The following is a 23170-nucleotide window of genomic DNA, read 5'->3' on the forward strand; positions in this document are numbered from 1 at the left end:
AAATCAGAATGATACAACTTTTGCACTAAAGCAGCATTCCAACATAATCAGCTGAGAGGTCAGCTGAACTGAAATGCTCCCCTGTGGGGGTGCAGCACTACTGCATTGCACTACATGCTCTTAGGGGGTAATACTGAGAGGTGACAAAGGCCAGATGTGCAGAGCTCCCCTTCTGTGTTGTGATCATCACTAAGGATGGGACTAAAGCTAAATATGGAGCTTTGGCCAGTTAAACACAGTTCCTCCCTATGAAGTATTTCCCTCCTATTAATGACACATATCAAAAGCAAAACTGCCAGACCAATCCCACCGTACCATTCATTTGTCATAAACCGTTAACCCCAAACAAGGGACAATGCAAAAGGGCACATTGGAAGGAAGGGTTTTCTAATAGAAATTTGTTTCACAACCTTCAGATTTTCAAAGTCCTTCTGGTATTTTTCCTTCAGTGCAGAGGCACTGCCTTCCAGATGCTTCAGCTCCAGTTCATCTCTCATGAGGTCCATCTGGGCTTCCAGCTCCTGAACCCGCTCTCTTAGAATGCTCATGGAATGCTGTTCACTCTCTAGAGACTTCCGTCCGCTGTCCTGCTCATCTGCTGCTCCACGGACAGCACTGTGGGCTGCCCCCTCCCTCTGATTGTGAAGCATGTCCTGTAACTCTTGGATGCGTTGTGTACAATGGTCCTGTAAGGCCTTTAGCTGGCCCTCATGAATTATTTGCAATTCACATGTCTCGAGCTGGAACTTTCCCTCCAGCCTCTGCATTTCCTCTGTATGTCGTCTCTCCAGGGCATGTTTATGTTGCAACAAAGCATCATGTCTGCTCACCCCCTCCATCCTTTCCACCTGTAAAGTGTCTTCAGCCTGGGTCAACTTCTCCAAAACGTTCCTCATCTCCTCTTCAAAGTGGCTCTTTAACTCCCGGTGTTGCTTCTCAGCTTCCTCCAGACATCTCTCCATGCAGTCCAGCTGGTGAGTCTTTGCCTCAAGCTCTGCATTCTTCCCCTGCATGGCTGAAAGCTGCTTCTGGAGCATTTCCTCATACTCCTGACGAATGGTGGCAAGATTCCTTGCCTGCTCTTGACACAAGGCGTCCATGTTCCTCCAGCCATCTTTGTAAAATGTGATTTCCCTTTCATACTCCAGCCGGACTCTGCAGGATGCGTACCAGAGCCGAGCCTGGATGACTGCGTCTTGAACTAATGAAGAGGAACAGCTTCCAAAGCTTTGCACGCAAATACGATCAAAAAGGCTCGGAGAAGCTTCCGAGAGTTTCTGGCATGTTCTCGTGGAGTCCCTGGGGGACAGTGACCGTAAGGCAGTGGAGATTTCCTTAAGAATCATGGCTTTGCCCTTTAGCTGCTGGGCAAGTTGTTTCTGTTCGGAAATAGCTTTGCTGCTGCATTCTGGTAAGACTTGGGACTTTTCCCTCTCGATTTCATCTGGATACGGAACCAGTTCTGCTCGGCTCATATTCCAGGTGCTTTGCCCCGGGATTTCCAGCAGCTCAGAAGCTTGACGCACAACTCTGTCAAAATCTGGCGTCTCATGAGCCTTTAAGACTTCTCTCAGCATGGCTCTGTGTTGCTGAAGTCCTGCCTTGCTAATCTGGAGATCTTCCTCCATGCTTTTCAGTGCTTGATGAAACGACTCTCTCGTTCTCTGAGCTACAAAAGTTAATTCTGCTTTCATTAACGTATCATTTGCTAACGTGTTAACAAGGAACTGAGATAAACTTAAATTAAGGTCACCCGTTTTGCTTTCTTCTTCCACTGTCCCCAACACCCTTCTCAGTTCCTCTACTTGATTCCAGAAGTCACTTTCTAATTGCAACTTCTTCGCTAGAACATCTGCAAAGGCTGCAGCTGTGTCTGTTGGCTCTGATGAAAGCCTCTCTGTTGCCCAATGGATATTTTCAAGGGGTCGAGAGACCTCAGAACTTGCATTTTGCAAAGACTCAGCTATTTGGTTTATCAAGGAGGCTTCAAAATCTATTTTCTCGGAAACCAATCTTAACCTCTCTTCAGCAGACAGCTCACGAGGATGCTGCTGGGGGCCTGTTCCCTCCTCTGCAACCAAGGGCCCTGCTCCAGGCTGTTCTGCTACGAGGCATTCATTCCAACAATGCCCCGAGGGCACAGAGGCCTGCTGCAAGAAAAGGATTGCATTTGATAATGTTGCTTCCATGTTGGACAAAGTAAAAAAGCATAAACCTTTTTCCTTTTCAGTGTCGAGCAAAGCCTTTAGCTGCTCTCTGCAGGACACCATGCAGGAAAGAACGCGAGCCTTTTTTTCTTGTTGGTCTTCTAACTCACTGCAGCTGTTTCTCATCAGCTCAGACTTTTCCTTTTGCTCTTCCTCCAGTTGCAAAGTCAACATATTAACCTGGAGGAGGCTGCTCTGGAGCTGTTCTCGGAGCTGCGACTCTGTTCTTGACCACTGGTTATGAAGGTCCATCAGTCTCTCCTGATTATGGCCCTTTAAAGTCTCTATCTTCATTGTGACATCTTTGAGCTTCTCTTCTGTGACAAAAAGTTTAGTTTCCAAGGAATGAATTATGGATAAATAGGTCTCAGGGTCACTGACTCCAGAAGGAAGTGTGTGAAAAGCTGATTCTGATGACATGCTTTCTTCAGAGAGAGACCTGTCTTGACTGGTGTCTGAAGATGTGCTACTGGCCCATATCTTCTCGGAACTATCCATGTGTACATATTTCTGGCACTGAATGTTAGAGAAGCGAATTCGTTGTCTTTTACTGCCCGCATTTCCTGCGTCTTGCTTCATTAGGACATTCTGACACATCTCTCTGACTTGGGCCTCTGCAGATTCAGTTGGATGGCTATGATCAGCTGAACTTGGCAAGGTTTGCTGAAACACCTGCCGCTGATTGCTCTTTAGGCCTTCAACATCCTGAACTGAATAGCTACAAACTGGAAGTCCACAACAAGCTTGCAAATTTTGCTCCAGTTCAGAAATATGGTTCTCTGCAGCTTCCAGTTTAGTGCATAGCACCTCTCTCTCTTCCATGTAGGACTCGGGGCTACTGTTTGTCAGCATCTTTACAACATCTTCTTTGGCTTGTAACTTTTTTTCTGTTTCCTCCAAACTGCAGCCCAGAGCAGCCATTTTGATCAGTGCCTCATTGATATCTTGGTTCTTTCTCTCGACCATTTTTTCATGCCTTTCCTTGACGAGCACCAGCTCCTCCTCTTTTTCTTTTAACAACTTCTGGACCCTCTGGAAATCCTTTGATACTTTCTCGTACAGGTTCTCCAGGTTGTAATATTCTGACTCTTCCACTTTCAACCTGTCTCTCAGCTTGGCAACCTCGCTGCCAGATTCTGCCACTTGAGTCTCCAAGTCTTGGCATCTGTAATGGAGTTTCTCCCGCTCTCCCTCAAGCTCTCGGATGCGTTCTGCAAGCTGTCGACTACAGACATCCTTCTCCTCCAGGTGTTCTTCCAACTGATGGACAATCTCACTGCTTTCAAGTTTTACATTTAGGATCTCTTTCTGCAGAACCTCCATCTGCTGCTCATTAGCTTGAAGCCTTTCTTCGTACTCTCTGACCTTATCCTCCATTTCCTTCAGGTTCTGGATTAACACTTGTTTTTCCTTCTCACCACTTTCCAGAAGAATGTCATAGTTCTTCTGCAACCTCTCCTCTGTTAGCATCTGAGCCTGCTCACTGGCACTGAGCAGCCTGCTGAGGTCTGCTAGCCTGTCCTGAAGCTTTTGCATCTCTTTCTGATAGTCCCTTTGCAATGCCTGCTGCATTTCCAGGTCTCTCAATTCTTGAGTCTTTTCCAGAAGCAAAGCCTCTGCGCTCTTTAGCTTGTGCTCACTGGTTTTTAGCTGGGAGCTTATTGCCTTTTCACTGTGCTGCCATTCTTCCAGCTGTTCTCTGGCTTTTTCTCTCTCTATCTTTAAATCACTTTTCAGTTTCACCAAGGTCTGCTCCTTGATGGACAGGTCTGCTGCAGCACTGCCTAGCCTGGCCTGCAGGCTCTGGGTTTCAGCTTCATGATGTCTGATGATATCCTTGGCTTCCGCATAACTCCGTTTCAGGGCTTGCATCTGCTGACTGGCCAACTCTTGACGCTGACATTGGGCTTCAAGTTCACTTTGGAGGGCTTCGTTGACTTGATGGAGCCTCTGCCAGGCACCTGATGGGGAGGTAGCCACCTCAGTCTTAAAAAAATTGATTAAACACTATGTTAGTAACACTCTTGGATCCCAAATCTGAGTGTCACACCTCTGGTCAGGTTGGACCATAGCAAAGCTTCTTGGTTGTTTTGGTTTCTAGCTATAGGCTCCAAGTTCGGAGAGATTTGTCCATCGCATTTAACTTACAATAAGGGATTTTTTTTTTTTTTCATTTTTGATAAAATCAAAAACCGGACATGGAAAATTACATCAGAACAGAGCTGTAACATAAATTCTAAAAGAAACATTCCAAACAAAACTAAACATAAAGCAAACTGAAAAAAAAAGTAGTGGGGGTGGGAGTCCAAAGATCAAAGGAGACAACTGGTGGGGTAAGAGGAAGGAAAGGTGCTGCTCTCTCCCTTTGGGTACAACAAAATGTGCACAGTTCTAGACAAAAAAAAAAACAGGAAGTGACATTGACAGCAAATTATATCACTTCCTGGACAACACAAGAAGAGATCAGGGCCACCATGATGCCATTTTGGTGACGTTTATGCAGCAGCTTAAATACAAAAGATGCATACACTCTGCCTACCCGTAGAGACATTTGATGAAATAATAAGGATGGATGAAAGGGATAAAATCCTTGGGTGAATCCAAAATAAAAGGAGCCAAGACATGCAGAGGAAAACTCACAAACAAAAGACCATGCAAAGGAGTAGCGAGGCGGAGAGGCTTTGAAATAAAAATAAAAAGGTGAGAAATGAAGAGCTTGAAAGTTCAGGAATTTGACCTGCCCTGATGTACTGGATGTGCCGGCAAGTGAAGCCCATAGATGTGACACTCAGTTCTATGCTGTGTTAAACTGCATGCTACATTACCATGGCATGCAAGACTGCTCACAAAGATTAGTTAAAAAAAACAAACAAAAAACTAATTCAGAGACTCAAGACTAAAAAGAATTGTTTAAATGCAAAACAAAAATCACTTTTTTTTTAAATTTTGTTAGCAAAAGGGGTTTTAAACACCCCCTTCTGTGCGAAACGGAGCAAGAAACGTGAGAAAGTCATGTTAGGACAGTGGGGAAAACACGCTGCTTCAGTGAAAGGTTTCTGGAGAGTTCCTGTGTGCATTCCTGTGTGCACTCGGGACCATCTCGGCATGAAGAAATGTGCAAATGCTCTGAACTTTCATGGATAAGCAGGCCTGAGAAATACATGTTCTCTTTCACAAGCTCTTGAAAGATACAAACTCAGCCAGGGGCAAAGGGAGATGCCAAGCTGGCACTTAAATGCATCAGTGAAAGGAAGTTTTGTTTGGTTTTTTTTTGGACGTGAAGGATGGAAAAAAAATGGCAACGTTCTTGATCAAAAAATCAGGTGGCCTGCTTCTCATCTACCTGCTGGCTTTTGTTAATGATTTTAATCCAGTTTTGTAGGCTTGGCCATGGAATAGTAACTTTCTTATGTACACAGTGCCTTGTAAATCTCCACACCTTTGTACATTTTTTACATTCTACTGTCTAAAAAATGCAAATCAAAAATCCATCAACATGGGAGCTACACTTTTTATCATGAAAGAGCAATTATAGAAATACTCCAAAAATAATTAAGAGTAAAAAAACAAAGCCTTGATTGCATAAGTCTTCCCACCCCTTGCCTCAATACTCTGTGAAAGCCCCTTTCCAGCAATAACCGCCATGAATTGGTTCGGGTATGGGTTTACCAACTTTGCACAGTGAGATGGCGCAGTTTGTGTCCATTCTTCATGGCAGAAGAACTCGAGCCCTTTCACGCTGGCTGGGGGCTGCAGTCTTCAGTTCTCGTCACAGATTTTCTGTTGGATTCAGGTCTGGGCTTTGACTGGGCCACTCAAGGGCATTCACTTTCTTCTTGCTGAATGAAGTTTAACGTGAGTCGGGGCCATCTGCCCGACATCGGCCGTGTTTCAACAAAAACTGTCTGCTTCAGGGACTTAGGAGAGCTTCAAATAGATTCAACATTCTCTCTCAGCACCATTGATAACATCGAAACACGGCCGATGTCGGGCAGATGGCCCCGACTCACATTAAACTTCATCATATACTATGAGAGAGAGTTTTCTACTGCATCTTAAGATAAGTACAGAGACTTTCACAAATATTCATATAAGTGAGTTGGGTTGATCGGTAAGGAGAGCAATGTTGACGAGAATTTTTTTTTTTAAAAAGTAACAAGTCAAAGACTAGAGATTACAATAAAATAGAAAAATACTCTTAAAAAATTTTGATACATCACATTTTGCACTTTGAAATTAAAAATGGTAGACTTTACCACAACTATTTTAACCAAAATATGGTTATTACGTTCATGAGTGCTACCAGACACCAGAACACATTACACTAATACAATTCCCCATTTGGTTGTGTTGTGTCTAGAAATGTAAGTTAACGATCGCTTCCTTCAGCCACCGCACAGCTGTAGGTTTAGAAGACTTATTTCCCTTCTTTGGACCACTCTACAGTACAACGAGGTGATCCGATCTACTGAAATCATAGGTGACCTTTATATACCTCAATAATGCATGCCTCCAATCTAAGAGCCTAAACTCCCCCACGTGAGGCGAAGAGGAATCCAAATCCATAAAAGCTGGAAGCTCTTCTAAGATGGAACATCAAGACTATCCTCGGGAAGAAAAGAAGGCACCATGCATAAAGATAGCCCCAAATCAGACATCTGTAGGAATGGATCTTGACATAATAGTGCCTGGATCTCCGAAATTCTCCTGGCTGAAGAGCCACCAAGAAAACAACTTTAAGAGACAAGACCTTAACTATAGCTCTCTTTAGTGGTTCAAACCGAGCCTCACACAATCCTCTAAAGACTAGATTCAGATTCCAAGATGGACAAATGTTCTGCACCCGAGGACGCAAGTTCTTAGCTCCCTGAAGGAACTGTATAACATCCGGATATGCAGACAGAGGATAACCTTGCACTTTACGCAGAGATAACCTAGTGTCGCTACCTGGACTCTCAGAGTTAAAGGCCAGACCCTTGACCAGAACCTCTGTAGAAAAGCCAAAATATGCAACACCATATTCTGAACAGACTGAAGCTGCACTCCCCATCAACAGCAGACCAGGATTCTAAGATCCTCAAATTCGCACATACATCAAAGTATGTAGAAGATTGCCTAGCCTGCAATAAGATGGAAATAACCGCTTCAGAATATCCCCTCCATCTCAGATGTCTCCTCTCAGAAGCGAAGCCACGAGACAGAAGTGAGCCGCCTGACCCAAAAATATTGGGCCCTGGTGGAAAACAGTCAACTGATGTCCGAACCCTCAGGAGCCCCATCTATGGCCATGTTGATCACATCTGGGAAGCATGGTCGATGTGGCCATTCCGGAGCTATCAGGATCACGTTGCCTGGATGTTTCTCTACCCGCCTTAATCCCTTGTCCACCAGAGGCCACGGGAGGGAAGACAAAGAAGAATCCCTCAGTCCATGGCAGCACCAGATGGCCAAATCCTTTGTACTGTGTTCTGTTCAGTGGTTGTAAAACTGCAACACCTTGGTGTTCTTTGGTCGGGATACCCCCATCTTCTGTGAATGCCTCCGATAGCTCCCATTCCCTGGGGTCTAACTTTACTCGACTGATCAAATCCGCATGAATGTTGTTCACGCCGGTGATATGAGACATGGCCAGCTGCTCCGAAAGCTGCTCTTCCCAGAGTATCTGAGCAGAGTCTGAAGCGGCTCTCAATCATATGCAATTTCTCCCTCTTCTAGAGGTGAGAAAACCAACTCCCCATCGGAATCCTCCGATGTTTCATGATCCACACCCCCTTGAACATTACCAAGGACAGTCTCCCTGCGGCATTTGCCCGCCGTGACTGACAAATGGGAGGCCCGAGAACGCAATCCCTACATAGTCCGTTGCTTCACCCTTGCTGGGCGCCCTACAGAAAGGTCTGCAGGCCCTGGAAACATTTCCACCCAGGAGAAGGATAATGGATCTATACCGGAGCTCATAGGCCCAAATTTGCTCTCTCCAACCTCTCTCTCGGTGAAGCTTCTGCCCTTGAGAACAAGGGAGGAGGAGAACTGACCATTGCCTTGCCTCCCACTCCTCTCCCCTCCAGAGACACCATAGGCCGAGGGGATGTCCCAACATGGGCAAAAGCTGTAGTAGTCAAATTGCTTTGAGCTTCTAAACAGCGCTGACAAATGGAGAGAGAGTGAGGACTGAATTGGTATCAGTCGGCAAGCCTCACAGATAGCAAGGCGCTTGTCCCCGGCAGCTCGCTCTCCTGAACTTTTGCTCTAGGTGGCGTCCTGTGCGCCCCCCCCCCACCTGGACCTCAACCCCTGGAAGGATCCAGAAATTGTCTTTTAATCTTTTTGTTTTCTCTCCAGACTGCAGGCTTTACACATCTACCATCTCTGCTGGAGACAGAGAAATTCTGAGGGCCAGCTGGTGGCACACTAGGTTATGTAGCATCAGTGAAAGTTTCTCTGTCTCCATCTGCTGGCAGGGAGGCAGAACCCAGGAGTCTGGACTGATCTGGGTATGTACAGGGAACTGCTGCTCTGGAAGGTTACCCCCATGCCTTCTGGTAAGGTTGGTAACTGACGCATACAACAGGAACAGTTGACTCTTCTAACAGGAATATTTGAATCAGATCAATACTATGACTGGACACAAGTGGGCCTGGGCCTTACTAAACTTTACAGACCATCATTTTCAGTTTTTATGTAATTTTTCCTGGGAATTTATCAGTGTTTATTACAAGAACAAAAATTATATTTATCTGAAAAAATGCAGTCATTTTTCCCCACTGATCTCTTCTGTTTTTGTTCTTGTAACAATCATTGAAAAATTTCCAGAAAAAAATAAAATAAAAACTGAAATGAAGGTCCTTAAACATAGCCTTGTTAAGGCAATTTTTTAAACCAGAACTAATTTGGGTTTGCTATGACAGTTTTTTTTTTCTTACAGAAGCACTTTTGGAAATTTTTTTTAGAATTGTTCTTTCATGCATTTTGAAATTCATTCAACACTCTGCACTGCAGGATGTGGTGGCAATTTAACAAAACAGTAGCAGAAGATGTATTTCAAGCCCTTCCTTGATTGATGCCCAGGTGGCAGCCCCTGCCTCTTCTCATGGCTGAACAAGGATAGTCTTAGGTTTCCTCTCATCGTTTTGATCCACATCTCCATAACAAAAGCAGGAGAACAGGTGTTAGAACATACTGGAAGCAGAACTGAAGCAAAAACAAGAGAGAAAATTAATTTGGCTGGTTAGAAGAGTCGCATCTTAAAGTCACCCAACGCAAAGCAGCCAAATGCAGCTGACAAGATGCTGGCAAGGGGGACATGCGGCTTTCACTTGGATTTCTTTAGCTTGGTAACCTGACAGCAAGAAAAATGGAGCTGAGAAATTTGAATGCAACAAGCCGAAACCCCCGTGATTAATGCGACGCCCTCACATCCTGTGCCTACATTTATTTAGATTTTTATATTCCGATTTTCGCACTCTCTCAGCACTTCTGTGGCTGAGAAGCATCTTATCCTGCACTGAAGACTCTCCGCCCTGAACACAGGCAGACGGCCGCCCGTCCCTCATTAAGAGGAGCAGTTTCCAGTCGTGTTTAGGTTGAGGGAGGGAGAAAGTGGGCAGATTGCATTTTCAAGCCCGTGAGCATTACTTACCATGGGCACTCTGTATCTTCGGCAAGTGTCAACAGGAATGCACACGAGTTTTTTTTTTCACTTTGAAAACCGATGCAAAGCAGGTGGGTTGAAAGCACCTGCGGACTTTGCCAGTAAGGGCACTTCGATCACTGCCTGCCCTATGGCTCAGACGGAAGAGGCTGGGAGTTCCCCCTCACCCCCGCCTCGTAGGACCCAAGGCTGCTTTTGCACATTCCTCAACAGGCCCAGAAGACCCTGCACTGAAGCTGAAGGGGACCGGACTTTACCAAGGCACGAGAGATAACGGGGCAGGGAGCCTGTTTTATACAGTACCTGAAGCACGTAACCGTCCCTGGCGTTCTGCTGTTGCTCCACGGCTTCTTTCAGCCGTGACTGCAGCAGCTGATTCTGCTCGAGAAGGCTGGAGACCTCCTTCTGACTCTGCTCCAGCTGTTGGGGGAAAACAGAAGGCAAGGACTTAGAAACGTGAGCTGTAAAAGAAAGCAGACGCACACCTCATTCCGGCTCAAGCCACAATAAAACTGCCTTTTTTTAAAATCTTCTTTTCTATTTTGTTATCCCCCCGGGCTTCAGTTTGCTTTGATAACTGAAGCCCGAGGGCTTCAGTTATCAAAGCAAACTGGTCAGGTACTGGTCAGGTACCATATTTCCTGGAAAGCGGAGCCTCGTCTTACCTCCTCCTCGAGCAGCGAGCTGAATTCACTGGAAGGAAGCCTGTTTGAGGAGCTGGCGGGTGAGGCCGGGAGGTGCAGAGGGGTGATGGGAATCTGCTTCTCCTCGCGCAGAGGGGTAGTCTCCACCTGCTGCCAGCGCTGCTCGATCTCAGAGTGAACGTTCTGCTGCTTTATCTCCATGTTAACAGGGGACACCGGGCTCCTGTCCACCTCCATCCTCGAGCTATCTTCCAGGCCGGGCCCGTCCACGATGTCCATTGTCTCAAAGCGCCTCCGGCGCTCCTCTCGCCGGCGGGCTCGCTCCCGCTCCAGCTCCCCGGGATCCGCCTCGGAGCCGGCAGGGTCAGTAGGGAACACGGCGCCGGATCTCGCGGACTCCGCAACCTGGGCTCGCTCCAGGGCCAGGGCTTGCTGAATGGGACGGAACTCGGCCCAGTCAAAGGTCTTGGAGCGGCCTTCCCTCCGGCGCTCGCGCACCCGGCTCCTCTTCTGCTCCAGGTCCGTGTCGGCCGGCTGCTCGGAATCCCTTTTCTCGCTCAGCTTAGGGCAGGTCTCGAAGGAGGAGCTCACCCTGCTCTTCTGTTCCGGTAAAGAGCTGTTAAGAGAAGGGACACAAAAAAAAAAACACAACCCAAAATCAGAGGTCAGTCCCGTTCCTGCCGGCACGGGTCGCTCTACCCTCCCCACTCCACCACCCCCACTGCTTCTCGGGGCCACTCGCTGCACTGGGAGCACTTCCAACCAGACTTAAATACTCCCCAGGGGTGAGAGACAACACTACAACCACCATTTACGGCTTTTACACACATCCTGGGAAGAAAATAAAAAATCTTTCCCGTAAACATTTATTTTCTCTGTTTTCTTCCAAGGTCCCTGTAAACGCCATTCAGCAGAGGGCAGCAGCACAACCACATCAGGCCGTGCTGGCAACTTTCTCCAAATATCATATTGCCAGGGTTTGGTTTTGAATTCTTCACGTTTCGCAGGTTGCTTTCTTCTTTTCCTTGTAGCTCTGCCGAGTGCTCGCACACCCACTGGAAGCTGCGCAGACTTCACCAGAATCCAGAAGTCCATGTCTTGCAGCTTCTTTGCTTGTTTGGTATTTTCTGCTTCTCACACTCGTCTTTGGAACTGCGGCCGCCGCCCCCATCAGCCAATCTAGTTCTCCGGATATCCCTAACGTGTACGTAATAAGATCTATTTGCACACCCTGGGTCTAAGAGCTAGCTGATGCATGCAAATTCATCTCATGCATATGGATGAGGAGCATTCCAAGAACACTGGTTGTGGGGGCCTCAGGACTAGTCTGAGAACCGTTCCCTTGCTCCTTAGTCCCCATCTGTTGTAGCCATTCCTTGTTTTCATAAATCTCTTCTTCCTTGAATAATAATTGTTAATTATATCGTTGCCCTCCCTCTAACCTTGGTCTGACCTGCTATGGCAATTTCTTATGATCCACACGCACGTCGCAGGACCTTCAAGAACCAGCCAGGCCTCCGGGGTCACTGGGGTGCAATAATTGGTAATTTGAAGCTACCATTAACAGTTTGGACAGGTGCTCATGTTATTTGCAGTGGCAGCACTGCTTTTACAGTTGATTAAATGGAGTCAGAGGAAGGACCACTGCCCAGAGACCTGGAGAGCCCGTGGCAATCTGAACTCATATCTCAGGGGTCCTTCTGGCTTCCAGCACTGCAGATCGCATCAAAAACTCCCCCAAAACCATGAAATCATTTTGGTGGCACTAGTGCGGGTGGGCAGAGCAGAGGCCTGGCATTCACTTCCAGTTCTGTGTGCATCGCAGGTCCCAGCAGGGAATTCACTGCTCAGAAACCTGCACGGCTTGCATCGTTTCGTGTTCCACTCTTCATCTTTGCTGAAGGAGACTACAGCGAATGTAACTATTAGACCGTAATTATGACCCCCGTCTTCAGTCTAATCAGAGAGAAACGTGGTCTCTGAAGGCCAAGGCTGTCCCCAGCTGACGAGACTTGAAAGAATTTGCAGACAGAAATCAGAGCAGAAGTCTATTCAATATCCCGTGAAAAGCAACACCCTAGGCAAGTCAAGCACAAAACCCAAGCAAGGGAGACGCCCAGCCTCGCAGGGAAACATTTCCTCTGGCCAAAGTGACCTTAACGCCACTGAGGCAAGCAGAGGGCTGCTGAGGGGTCCGGGATGCACCGGGGCAGCTGCGACACGGCCGGAATCCCAACGGCAGCAGAGGAGGGCAGATGCTTGCCCGCATCCAGTCGACTTCCACAAAAGGTGTCATGCGCCATCTTTGCTATGATCACTACCTGCTATCCCTGGATTTCCCACACATGAAAGATCAGCTGCTCCAGGACTCTCTCACTGTAACCTCTTCCATTCCCTGGCTAAAATCATCTCGATCACAGCAAAATAAATAAATAAATTAATTAATTAAAAACTTCAGTGCTGGGGAAGAGTTCTTGAATGAGCGACACGTCAGTGACCACAATCCTGTCCGATGAGATTTCCGGAACAAAGGCTCCCCGGACCTTCAGATCCTATGCCAGGCAATGAACAAGCTCAACCATTTTAAACTTTATTCATTGGGAGATGTTACCCTTTTACCCCCTTCCTGTACCATGCTAGGCCTCGGCACGCCAAGGCCCAGAACATGTTCCTAAAGCAGCTGCTTTACCCTCCCCAAGCCCTCCCCCCCTCAAAAAAAAAAAAAGTGAACGGATAGCCGGCAATGGAGCTGCATGCATGAATATTAACACCGCCACTGATGGATGACAATACAAACACCCAGCTCTGCTCTCGCCCTGCCCCCCCTCCCCCTCCCATTGCCCAAAATGAATTAAAATGAATGAATAGGCAAGAAATAAAGAATTAAAGCGATGTGGTATGAATGGCTGTATCTTCCGATGCACCCTGACTGCCACATTTACAGATGCAGGCTCAGACTCCACGTTGCCATCTGGCTACTTCTTCCACACGATGGGCCTTGCCCCAGAGCACATGCCTGTGACATTAGCATTGGGAATAATAAGACAGCCTAGCCCTGAATGCAAGGCAGATGTTCTCTCTGGGCAGCAGCTGGGCCCCCAAGAGCGAGGCAGGCTCTGGTGTGTTCTCTGCGGAGGGCGAAAGAATTCATGGGAAAGCCGGCTGTTTCACTTGCCTATCCCAAAACACGCTGTCAGAAGAGAGAAAGTCACCCAGCCAGTGTACCGGAGGGAATGCGAGGACAACCGGTGCTCGGGCATTAAAATGAGAACACAGTGTGACAGAAGTCCATTAACGGATATTAATCAAGTTTACTTAGGGAATAGCCACTGCTATTAATTGCAGCAGTAGCATGGGATCTTCTTAGTGTTTGGGTAATTGCCAGGTTCTTGTGGCCTGGTTTGGCCTCTGTTGGAAACAGGATGCTGGGCTTGATAGGACCCTTGGTCTGACCCAGCATGGCAATTTCTTATGTTCTTATGACAGCCCGCAGGCTGCCATGCAGAGAGATCCCGGGGATGAGTCCCATACTAGAATGCTACTCCTCAGTCTAGCCAAGGCTGTGGAGACAGCAGTCACCCCCCCCCCCCCCGAGGGAAGCCCCAGCCATTATGCAACATCGAAACCAAATGGATAGACCCAGGATCCACATTAATGTGCTCCAGAGGGAGTCCTGGTGCGTGGCCCCAAGTGGAGGACTGAGTGGGGATACAGCAAAATAAACAGGCGGAAACATGAAGGGTCCTGGCACCATGGAGGCCGATTCTGATGGCGCTGGAAGGCCAAAGCAATAAGAGGAAACTGCCGGGCCATTAGGAGGCAGCGTCTCTTCTCCTAGTTACTGCATGTTCATTCATTGCTAGGACAAGGCAAGTTTACTGAGAAGAGTAAGGGAAAGCTGCGCCTCAGGTTTTAGTAAATGGATGGGACTCGACGTGTCTCAGCACTTAGAGCCCGCAGAGGCAGAAGTCAGACATCCTTTCCAGGCTGGGACCCAGGCTGCACTGTGGTCACTGGTGCCTGAATGCAGGCAGGATACCCCCTTTCTGGTGTCATTAGATGTCTGCTCAGTGCCATCGACTACGACTTCGTGCTGCGGTTCTCAGGGAATGGTACAGGGTCCACCCCCCATCCTCTGGGGTACTGCCAGGGTTGGTGCTGTCACCATTATTTTATTTTTGTTTTACATCTCTGTGCCCCGCACAGAATGGAAGGGGGAGGGGATCTGGAGGTCTGGGGGGTGTACTGTCAACTATCTGCCGACGGCATCCAGCTGTTAGGCGCTGTAAAATAAGGATCAAGCAGTGGCAATGTCCAACCTTCGTGCCTGCTTGGTTAAAGCAGGCAAACTGAACTGTAATCAGATGGGCTCTTTCCCAAGAATTGTGGGATTTTCATTAAAGCTCAAAGAAACGGTCCCCAGTCCAGGGGTTCGGCCTAGGCTCCCAGTTAGCACTGGAAGCGGAAGTGTCCCATGTGGTTAGGGGCCTTGCTCACATCCCTACAGACGTTTCGACAAAAAAAGATTTGCTGGCATCGTGCAGGCAGCAGGGGCTTCCCAGAACATGTCTGAAACGTTTACAAGTACTGCAGAGCACCTGGTAGAGGATACAAAAGGGTTTTCATTGTGTTGTGCCAACTGAACCTCGTCTGGGTTGGCTTCCAGCGGAGAAGGGGGGTGCGTTTTAAGATTGTGTGGTTTTCAGGTGCCTCCGCTGAGCAGCCCCCACATCATTTGTCAAAACTGTTGCGCTGGTTGGAGCCACAGTGAGCTTTAAGGTCACCTCCATAGTTCCACCATTTCTGACAGTTCTCCTATTTTGTCCCAATTCCTTTGGAGGCTCGATTAGGGCGCAGTTAATGAAGGTAGTTAACGAAACGAGGGCCTTTGTCTTGAATGTTGAGAAAAAGGGAAGGGCGAGCCAGCTCTTGAGATATTTGTGGTTCACGGTAGCACAGCATATCGTGTTAGGGGGGGGAATATGGCTGAGGTGGGGTTAGTACGTTCTGTGCTGTCATTGTGCAGGTGGGCGCAAATGGGTTTATCGGTATGTTTTATTGTAACCCTGTGGCAAAACGGGGGGGTTTGCATACTTTAATTTATTTATTGGGTTTTGTAATGCCGTCACTAAGACAATCCATCGTAACTGTTCACAACATATTAACAGTACTAACAATATTTCAAACCTAAGTACAAATTTAAAGTCATATCCTTATAGTTATCAATTAAAAAACATAAAAAGAACCTAAAAATTAATTTTAAAAAATCATCAACTAAAACTCATAAAATTAAAGCACTTAAAAATAATAACTACTAAATGACACCATAACTCTTAGCTCTGTAAAATTCAATGTAAAAAGAATAAACTCAGAAAGAAACGAAATCAATTAAAACAGTAAAAACATAAAATGTAAACTAAAGCATAATATGATGGAGTTGTGCATGCTTCGCTAAAAAGCCAGGTTTTTAAATCCCGCTTAAACTGTTTAAAATTAGTCTCAAGTCTTAAAATTGTTGGAAGAGTATTCCAAATTTTGGGTCCTGCCAGTGATAAAGCTCTCTCTCTAACCTGATTTAGATGTGCGGAGTTTCAGACGGTGAACTTAATAAGCCCTTATTTGCAGAGCGCAAGTTTCTTTGCGGGACATGCAACCTAATGGCAGTATTAAGCCAGTCAACCTGTGCACCATGAATCGGTTTGTGCAACAAGCATAGTGTCTTGAATTTTACCCGCGATTCATTCGGTAACCAATGTAGTTCAATCAGAGTTGGGGTAATATGCTCACTTTTCTTTTTGTCAGTTAAGACTCTCGCAGCTACATTTTGAAGGATTTGAAGAGGTCTAATGGTGGAGGTGGGCAGTCCTAACAGTAGCGAGTTGCAATAATCAATACTTCCAAATATAAGGGCTTGTAGCACTGTACGGAAATCATTTTGTGAGAGGTAGGGTTTCAAACGTTTCGGTGTCATGAGTTTCAAGAAACCTTCTCTTACTTTTGCCGCAATATGTTTCTTAAAATTTATACTTATTTCTTGGATGCTGCCTTGACTGAAAGTGGTTTTAATCCGCCTACACATCCCAGCAGCCCTGAGTGCATGTGACTCTGAAACACCCTGCAGTGCCATTGGTCAGAAAGTTCATTGGTGATATTGTGCGCCCTGATTGGCCCTGGAGACGAACTTGTCCCGAGGGCTCTGGAGCTCTCCAGTCTTAGCTGGGGGTGCAGAGGGATCAGACCTTTCCACTCAGACCTTGCTCAGCTCCTGTGGACCCCTTTTCCTTGCATCCCCGGCACTAGTAAGATAGTGAAGAGTGCTTGGCTAGTTTCTATTGTTTAATCTTTGTTGTGTTACCTGTTTCTGTTTGCAATTTAAAACTTTAATCCGTTTTTCTTAAACGTTTTAGTTTGTTAGCTCTGTCTCTCTTGGACTGACTATTGATCCTGGTGTTGTGTATAATTGGTATGTGGGTATATTTCTAGGAATTGTGTTATCCTTGCTTGTGAGGGGTCTCAGTGCCCCTAGAAACCACCAGGGGGATAGCTTGCTGGCAGAGAACTTGTCCAGAGGCAAGCAGAAACCCAGCTGGTGGGTGGGAGGTTGTTGGTGTAGAAGCACGTGTGCAGATGGGCCTGGACAGAGTTACCCACCGTGGGTATAAGGGGTGGTGCTGTAGAGTTACGTGACAAACCCATCTGGGGTTTTCAGAATAAAGTGAGCAAATAAAAAAAAAGAAAGGAAATGTCCCACCAGAGTTCCTGAGTCCCTGACCACAGAGTCTGCAGGGTACAACTTGCATCCTAGACTCCAGGCAGACGCAGCTCGTAGGGCCCAACCCCATGGGGTACAGAAGAGAGTTCTAGAACAACCAGCGCGAATTAGCAGAAGATCCGCGTGAGTCTCTTTCTGAAATTTAAAAAAAAAAAAAATTTGCTACCCTCCCTGACCACGCCCACATATGGACACCCCCCCCCCCCCCCCCCGGTTTCATTCAGCGGAATGATGGGATGCCCTGAAAGAGCCGAGCTTTCTCCTCATCGGAAGATACATCTTGCGTGAACGCGTACGGCTGCCTCGCAGGCGGGGGAGGACAGGGTGACGGAGAGAAGTTTAGAAAGCATGCAGCGAATCACAAGGTATACAAACCACAACAGGCTAATACAGGAGAGAACACAGTTTTCCAACCTGGGCTTCAGGACGGAGAGTTTCAGAGAGAAGGTTTTTTTCCTGGGGGGGGGCCGCATGGAAAATTAAAGAGAGGCAGGAGTGAGCGAGACAGAGAGAGAGCATGAGAGAGAGAGAGAGAGAGAGAACGCGAGGGGCACAGGAGAAGGGCTTCACTGCTGCCGGTTGGCACCTGAGCACCGTAAGACAAGCCCGGCCCTTGGTTTCCAAGCAGGGTACGAGGCAGCTAGAAAACAAGACCTGGACTAATATCTTACGACGGCAGAAGCCACGCTGGCATCATCAGCACTGCGAACTCTCAGCCTTCTTCACCCCCTTCGCTAGTGCTATGCAAGAACACTGCTCCAGCCGCTCCAGACCGACTTGCTCGGGAGTGGAGACCGTGCTCCCGTCCAGTGTGGCTGCAGGCTACAGAGGAAACCTCTCCCTCCTCTCTGGCTATGCAGCGGGAGGCAGCAGCAGCTCCGTTAACCCTCTGGAAGGGCTTTTCCCCCATTCTCCCAGTCGGGCTGAACTTTTTAATAGTTTTATTAAGTCAGGAGACGTCTTCTAGGGAGGTTTATGCCCATTCAACTCACTGAATAAGCAGGAACGATGGTTGGGAAAATATCAGCCCTGCAGAAAACCTTACATAAAAGCATTGCGCGTGTTTTATTTCTTTGAAAATAAAAAAACATTTTTAAAAAGCCTCTTACAGTTGTTTTGGGCAGCTGAGGAGCTGGACAGAATGTGAAGAAAGCCCCACCAGGGGGAGAAGGGACACTGGGAGACGAGGACGGTTAAAACCTCGGGGGGTGCCGCCAGAGGAGAGGATGGAAAGGGGGAGCAGGGACGTAAATTCCACCCCAGCAGACCCTGCAGTGTCGAGGGGGGGGGGGTGGCCAGGGAAGAAAGGGACCCAACTCGCAGCTGATCCTGGATCTTCTGAGGCTGAACCCCCCTGCTCACCCCAATCTGGGAGCCCCATTCCGAAACCATCGCTCGGGGGACCCTTAGTGTCAGCGGATGGGAGAAGCTCAATTCATGGGTCAGCGAATGAGGCGGGGCTACCGGACCCCCCAGCAAGGCAGAATTTTGGCAGTCACTCACCTGGTCACATCTGGAGCGGTGGCAGGGCGCACGTGCTTCATGATGGTCTCGATCCAGTTCCGCCGGATCCCCGACGTCATGGCGGACAGGGTGAACTTCCCTTCCTTGGTCTGTACGAATGAGGACAGCGGAGGGTGAGCGCCGATGGTGGAAGGGAAAGGGCTCAGGTTTTCCTTAGGCAGCACCTGTTCTGTACCATCCCCCCCCCCCCTGACCCCCCCGGGAGGTTCTGTACCATCCCCCCCCCCCCAAGCCTGGGAGGGAGACCAGCGAGGAGCAGCCCTCGGTGACCCTGGGGGAGGGGGGAGGATTCTCCCACACGTCCCAGGATAAAGGGATCTCAGCAAATTTCCCCGTCAACGTGCAGCCCCTTCTACCTAACCCGCCGATCTCGCGTTCCCCCCTCTCCCGCTCTTCTCTTACATGGATCTGGAAGCCATAGTTCCTCTGGACTGGAAACTCGGTGACATCGTAGCAAGAGGACAGATCGATTTCACCGTCCAGGTCAGCAGCCTGGGAACAAGGAAGCGACAGGCGCAGTTGTGTTACCAACTCATTCAGTTGGTTTATTTATTTATCGAGTTTTATATTCCGTCATTCGGATTCATCATCATAAAAACGGTTTACAACAAATATGAAGGTTACAATGTTAAGGGGGATAAACGGGGTTTCAACAAGATTCAAGCTGTTCTTAAACATAGGGGAATCAAATGCTAGTTATTTACTGTTCTGTTTTACGTTTCTCTTCTTAGTTATAGTCCCAAACAGTTTATTTAAAAACTTTTCATATGCTGCTTATTTCGCTGCACGCTGTTCTAAGCAGGTTGCACAGTTAAAAAGATTTATCATAATAAAACAAACAGCTATAAACACAAGAACGCAAACATCAAATCTCAGAAATACAGCATAAAAATCACACACAACATTAAACCATAGGACAGTTTAAAATACCCTGAGCAATCCATAAATACAGGTAACGCTTTTGAACAGGACAATGCACTGCCTTAAAATGCATTTTTCACACCTCCAGTGTCTTAAGCCTCCCAGCAGACCAGGTGCAAGGGCATTTGCCACTAAAGAGCTGGCACTTATTCACAGACCGAGAAAAACAGGGGGGTGGGAAGCGACCCCACTCCAGATGTTTCCCTGTAAAAGGGGCAGGGGAAACGGACAAACTCCAGGCGCGTCGGTCAGGGCAAAGCAAGCCGAACCCGCGGGTTCGTGCAGAGATCTGAAAATGCAATCTGTGCGCAGGCTCTTCCTTTCTGATGTGATCAGCGCCCGTGCATTCACCCGCACAGGGGGACGAGCAGGACATCATCAAAACGCGATTTTACACAGGTGAAGGTTCTTAAGTCACCTAAAAGGCTGCGGTTAGTGCTCCCTATACTCACTGGCTGCTCTTCGCCACACCTCTTTCCTACCTAAGAGCTTTCATTTGGGTGACACCGACATCTCCTGGTCATTGTGGACACAACAGGTGCATGAGAGTCCAAGTTCAGCCAGCTCAAAGTCTCCCAAAATTACACGGGTGAGCAAATGGGCACATTAGCCCATAGTTTTAACTGCTCCAATGGGAGCAGTCAAAACAAAAAAAACCCCAAATCAACACCCTATCCATTCATTCATTCTTCCTTTGGAAAAAAAAAATAAAAAAGTGATAACATGGAAAAAAGCAAGTAGGAATAAAAAAAAATGTCACGAAAACGTGGCAGTGGGGGAAAAGAAAACAGGTGACGACAACATTTATTACTCCCGAGCATCAGGAGGATCGAGAGCCACTGATGGAGAACAGCACCAATGAGCGAAGCCCACCTGGCCCCGGGCACGCAAGTAATGACACGCGCTGAGCCCCTCCTGGCTCCTCCGCAAGCCCATCTCCCCCCGGCCTGCCACTCACCTCCTCTGCCACTGAATCCCTGTAGTACCTCAGGCTCTGGTCGGTCAGCACAAACCAGTGCTTCTTCCACTAGAGAGAGAGGGTGGGGGAAAGAAAAAAAAAAAAAAAAAGGTTTCTGTTTTCCATTCTTTAAGGAAGAGAGAGAGCAGCCACTCTGGCTGCACGCAGGCGGCTCCCTGTCATGTTCTTAGCCCTGTCACAAGCACGCAGCTGCAGGGGTGGGATGAGGACAGGAGGAGAGTAACCAGAGAGGAGAGCGTTAATCCCTAGCCTCGTCTCCAGGACAGTGACCGACGTCTATAACCGGCCAACATGTGCAGGGAGCGCCATGGACCTGGCCCAGCGCCACGTAAACAGACTAGAGGGAGAACAAGGGACGGCCACGTTCAGCGACAGAACTGCACCGGGGGCAGTGAAAGGCAGCCCTGCAGTGCAAGGGAATATCTGCTCTGCTGCAGCCAATGCCCAGCCGATGCCTCCTCTGAGCACCGGGCCAGCCACGGAGGCGGCTGGCACCTCCACCCCCACCCAGCACAATGTCAGATGTTGCCTTTTAAGTCGTCCACCCAGATCTGTTCCCCTGTCCCTCGGGGACACTGGCGGGGCCCCGTTTTCTGCCCGTGAGACGGCCGCAAGGCTTGCTCCTGGCTGACAGCGTTCTGTAGGGGATGGGACTAGGATATACTGCATGGAATTAACAGATAGTACATTTATAAACTAATAAAGTATTTTCTCAAACAACATATAATTAAGCTGTGGTCAAGGTTAATAGCATAGCTTGCATCTGGAGTGGGGGGGGGGGGGGGGGGGGGGATCTAGCCATTGGGAGCTGCTGGGTGTTTCCAGGTGACCAGGATGGACCGTTGGTCTGACCTGGCGTACGATGCTATTCCTGCCAGGACCTACCTGCCCATCCTCGTACAACCTGGTCAGCCATCCTTTCTTGAAGTTCAGCAGGTCGGGCTGTCAGGGAGGAGATTTGAGAAAAAGGAGGAGGTTAGAGGTCAGGCGATGCTGTGTCTGCAGAGCGTCGGTCCAACAGGCTCCTGTCGGACATGAGGTGAGGGACATACTCCCAAGAGACGGCCACGTTCAGCCTGCTGCATGCAACGTTACACGGAAAGAGAGAAGCCGGCAGATTCCTGCTCCCTCACCCGGGCTTGCAAACCGGGAGACTGCCAAGGACGGAAGACATGCAAGCGAGCATCACCACCCTGAACTCACTGAGAGACCAGGCACAACTTCCTCCTCTGCCATTCAACACCCCCCCTCCCACACGGGTTTAATTCTTGTGTGTCCAATCTCTGCCATTTCTAACCGATACAGTCTGCAATACTTTGTAAAATATATATATATATATATATATATATTAGGAGTGCCTCGGATTTACGTTGTTCCTGGATCTACCCCTGGGGTTTCCAGCGGGGAAAGCTCAGGAATGCCAGGAAATATTCTGTATATTTGGATTCTTTTATGCACAGGGTGGTAGACTCCTGGAATGCACTCCCGGAGGAGGTGGTGAAGGCTGACAGACGGTGACAGAATGCAAAAGGGCATGGGATGTGCACAGAGGATTCCTGGTGCAAAAGAATGGACACGAGGCGACAATTTTCTTTTGGAGGTCCCCGGCAGGCAACGGAAGTTGCAACCCTGCACCCCTTGCTGGGCTTTACACCTGCCATCAATTACAAGGTCACTAGGTTAATATCTGTGACAGATTATTTAAAATGTTTTAATCCCTCCACTCCTCTGGCAGGGTTACAAAGGTGCACTCATGAAATTAGCAATATGAAGCAGCTCATTTAACCAAACCCGACAGAGCAAGGAAACGCTTCCCGACAGCAAGCTAAGAGAAGGGTGCCAGCCCTCTGATAAAGCAAATGTGCTTAGAGATCCTGCAGACGTCTCCCAGCTACACAAGGACAGCACCTTCTTATCAGTTTCCCTCCCGTGATGTAAAGCGCCGGCAAGCGTCACCGGCAGGTGCTGGATTCAGGGTTGCTGACCCTGCAGGCTGAACGCCTTCGACCCTGCAAAGGTCTCCCCCTCCACCCCCAGCCCTCTCTCAAGAAACGGCGCTCGGCCTCTGCTACTCAGTCAAGTCGACTCCTTTTATGAAATCAACGCAAGCAAACGATCCCCCCCCCCCCGTGTCAAGTGGCACGCGCCTTTCTAACCGAGCGACGACTGGCCTGGTCAGGAACAGCTCCTCCAGGGTTTCTCACGCAGGATCTCATTACAAGGCCCAGACGACCCTGTCTGCAAGTCTAGGCCAAGACCAGAATGTAGACAGATGGAGAAGAAGGGAGGGGGGGGGGGGGGGCTCTCTGCCTTCCCAGCAGGATCAGAGCGCCAGCAAAATCCTACAGCAGAGCTCGGAAAGCCCATGGAAGGTATGAAATACAAATATATCCATCATCTCCCCCCTAATGATCCACCAGCCTTCTGCACCTGATTACGACAAAACACATATCTGCTTAGCTATCAGGGGTA

At 48.2% G+C, this 23170-nt stretch overlaps 1 protein-coding gene across 4 annotated transcripts in view; it reads right to left on the reverse strand.

The window, feature by feature from the left end:
• Positions 1–23170, reverse strand: part of MPRIP (myosin phosphatase Rho interacting protein) — a 68775-nt gene that overhangs the window by 22638 nt on the left and 22967 nt on the right. For all 4 annotated transcript variants that reach the window (XM_029577434.1, XM_029577436.1, XM_029577435.1 and 1 more), the window contains exons 5-11: positions 21584–21640; positions 20678–20746; positions 19201–19290; positions 18778–18887; positions 10524–11118; positions 10162–10278; positions 411–4193 (exon numbers count right to left, since the gene is read on the reverse strand). In XM_029577434.1, coding sequence (XP_029433294.1) covers positions 411–4193; positions 10162–10278; positions 10524–11118; positions 18778–18887; positions 19201–19290; positions 20678–20746; positions 21584–21640 — 4821 coding nt within the window. The remainder of the gene's footprint in view (positions 1–410; positions 4194–10161; positions 10279–10523; positions 11119–18777; positions 18888–19200; positions 19291–20677; positions 20747–21583; positions 21641–23170) is intronic.

The sequence above is a fragment of the Rhinatrema bivittatum genome, chromosome 14, assembly GCF_901001135.1.
Source record: "Rhinatrema bivittatum chromosome 14, aRhiBiv1.1, whole genome shotgun sequence".
Lineage (NCBI taxonomy): Eukaryota > Metazoa > Chordata > Amphibia > Gymnophiona > Rhinatrematidae > Rhinatrema > Rhinatrema bivittatum.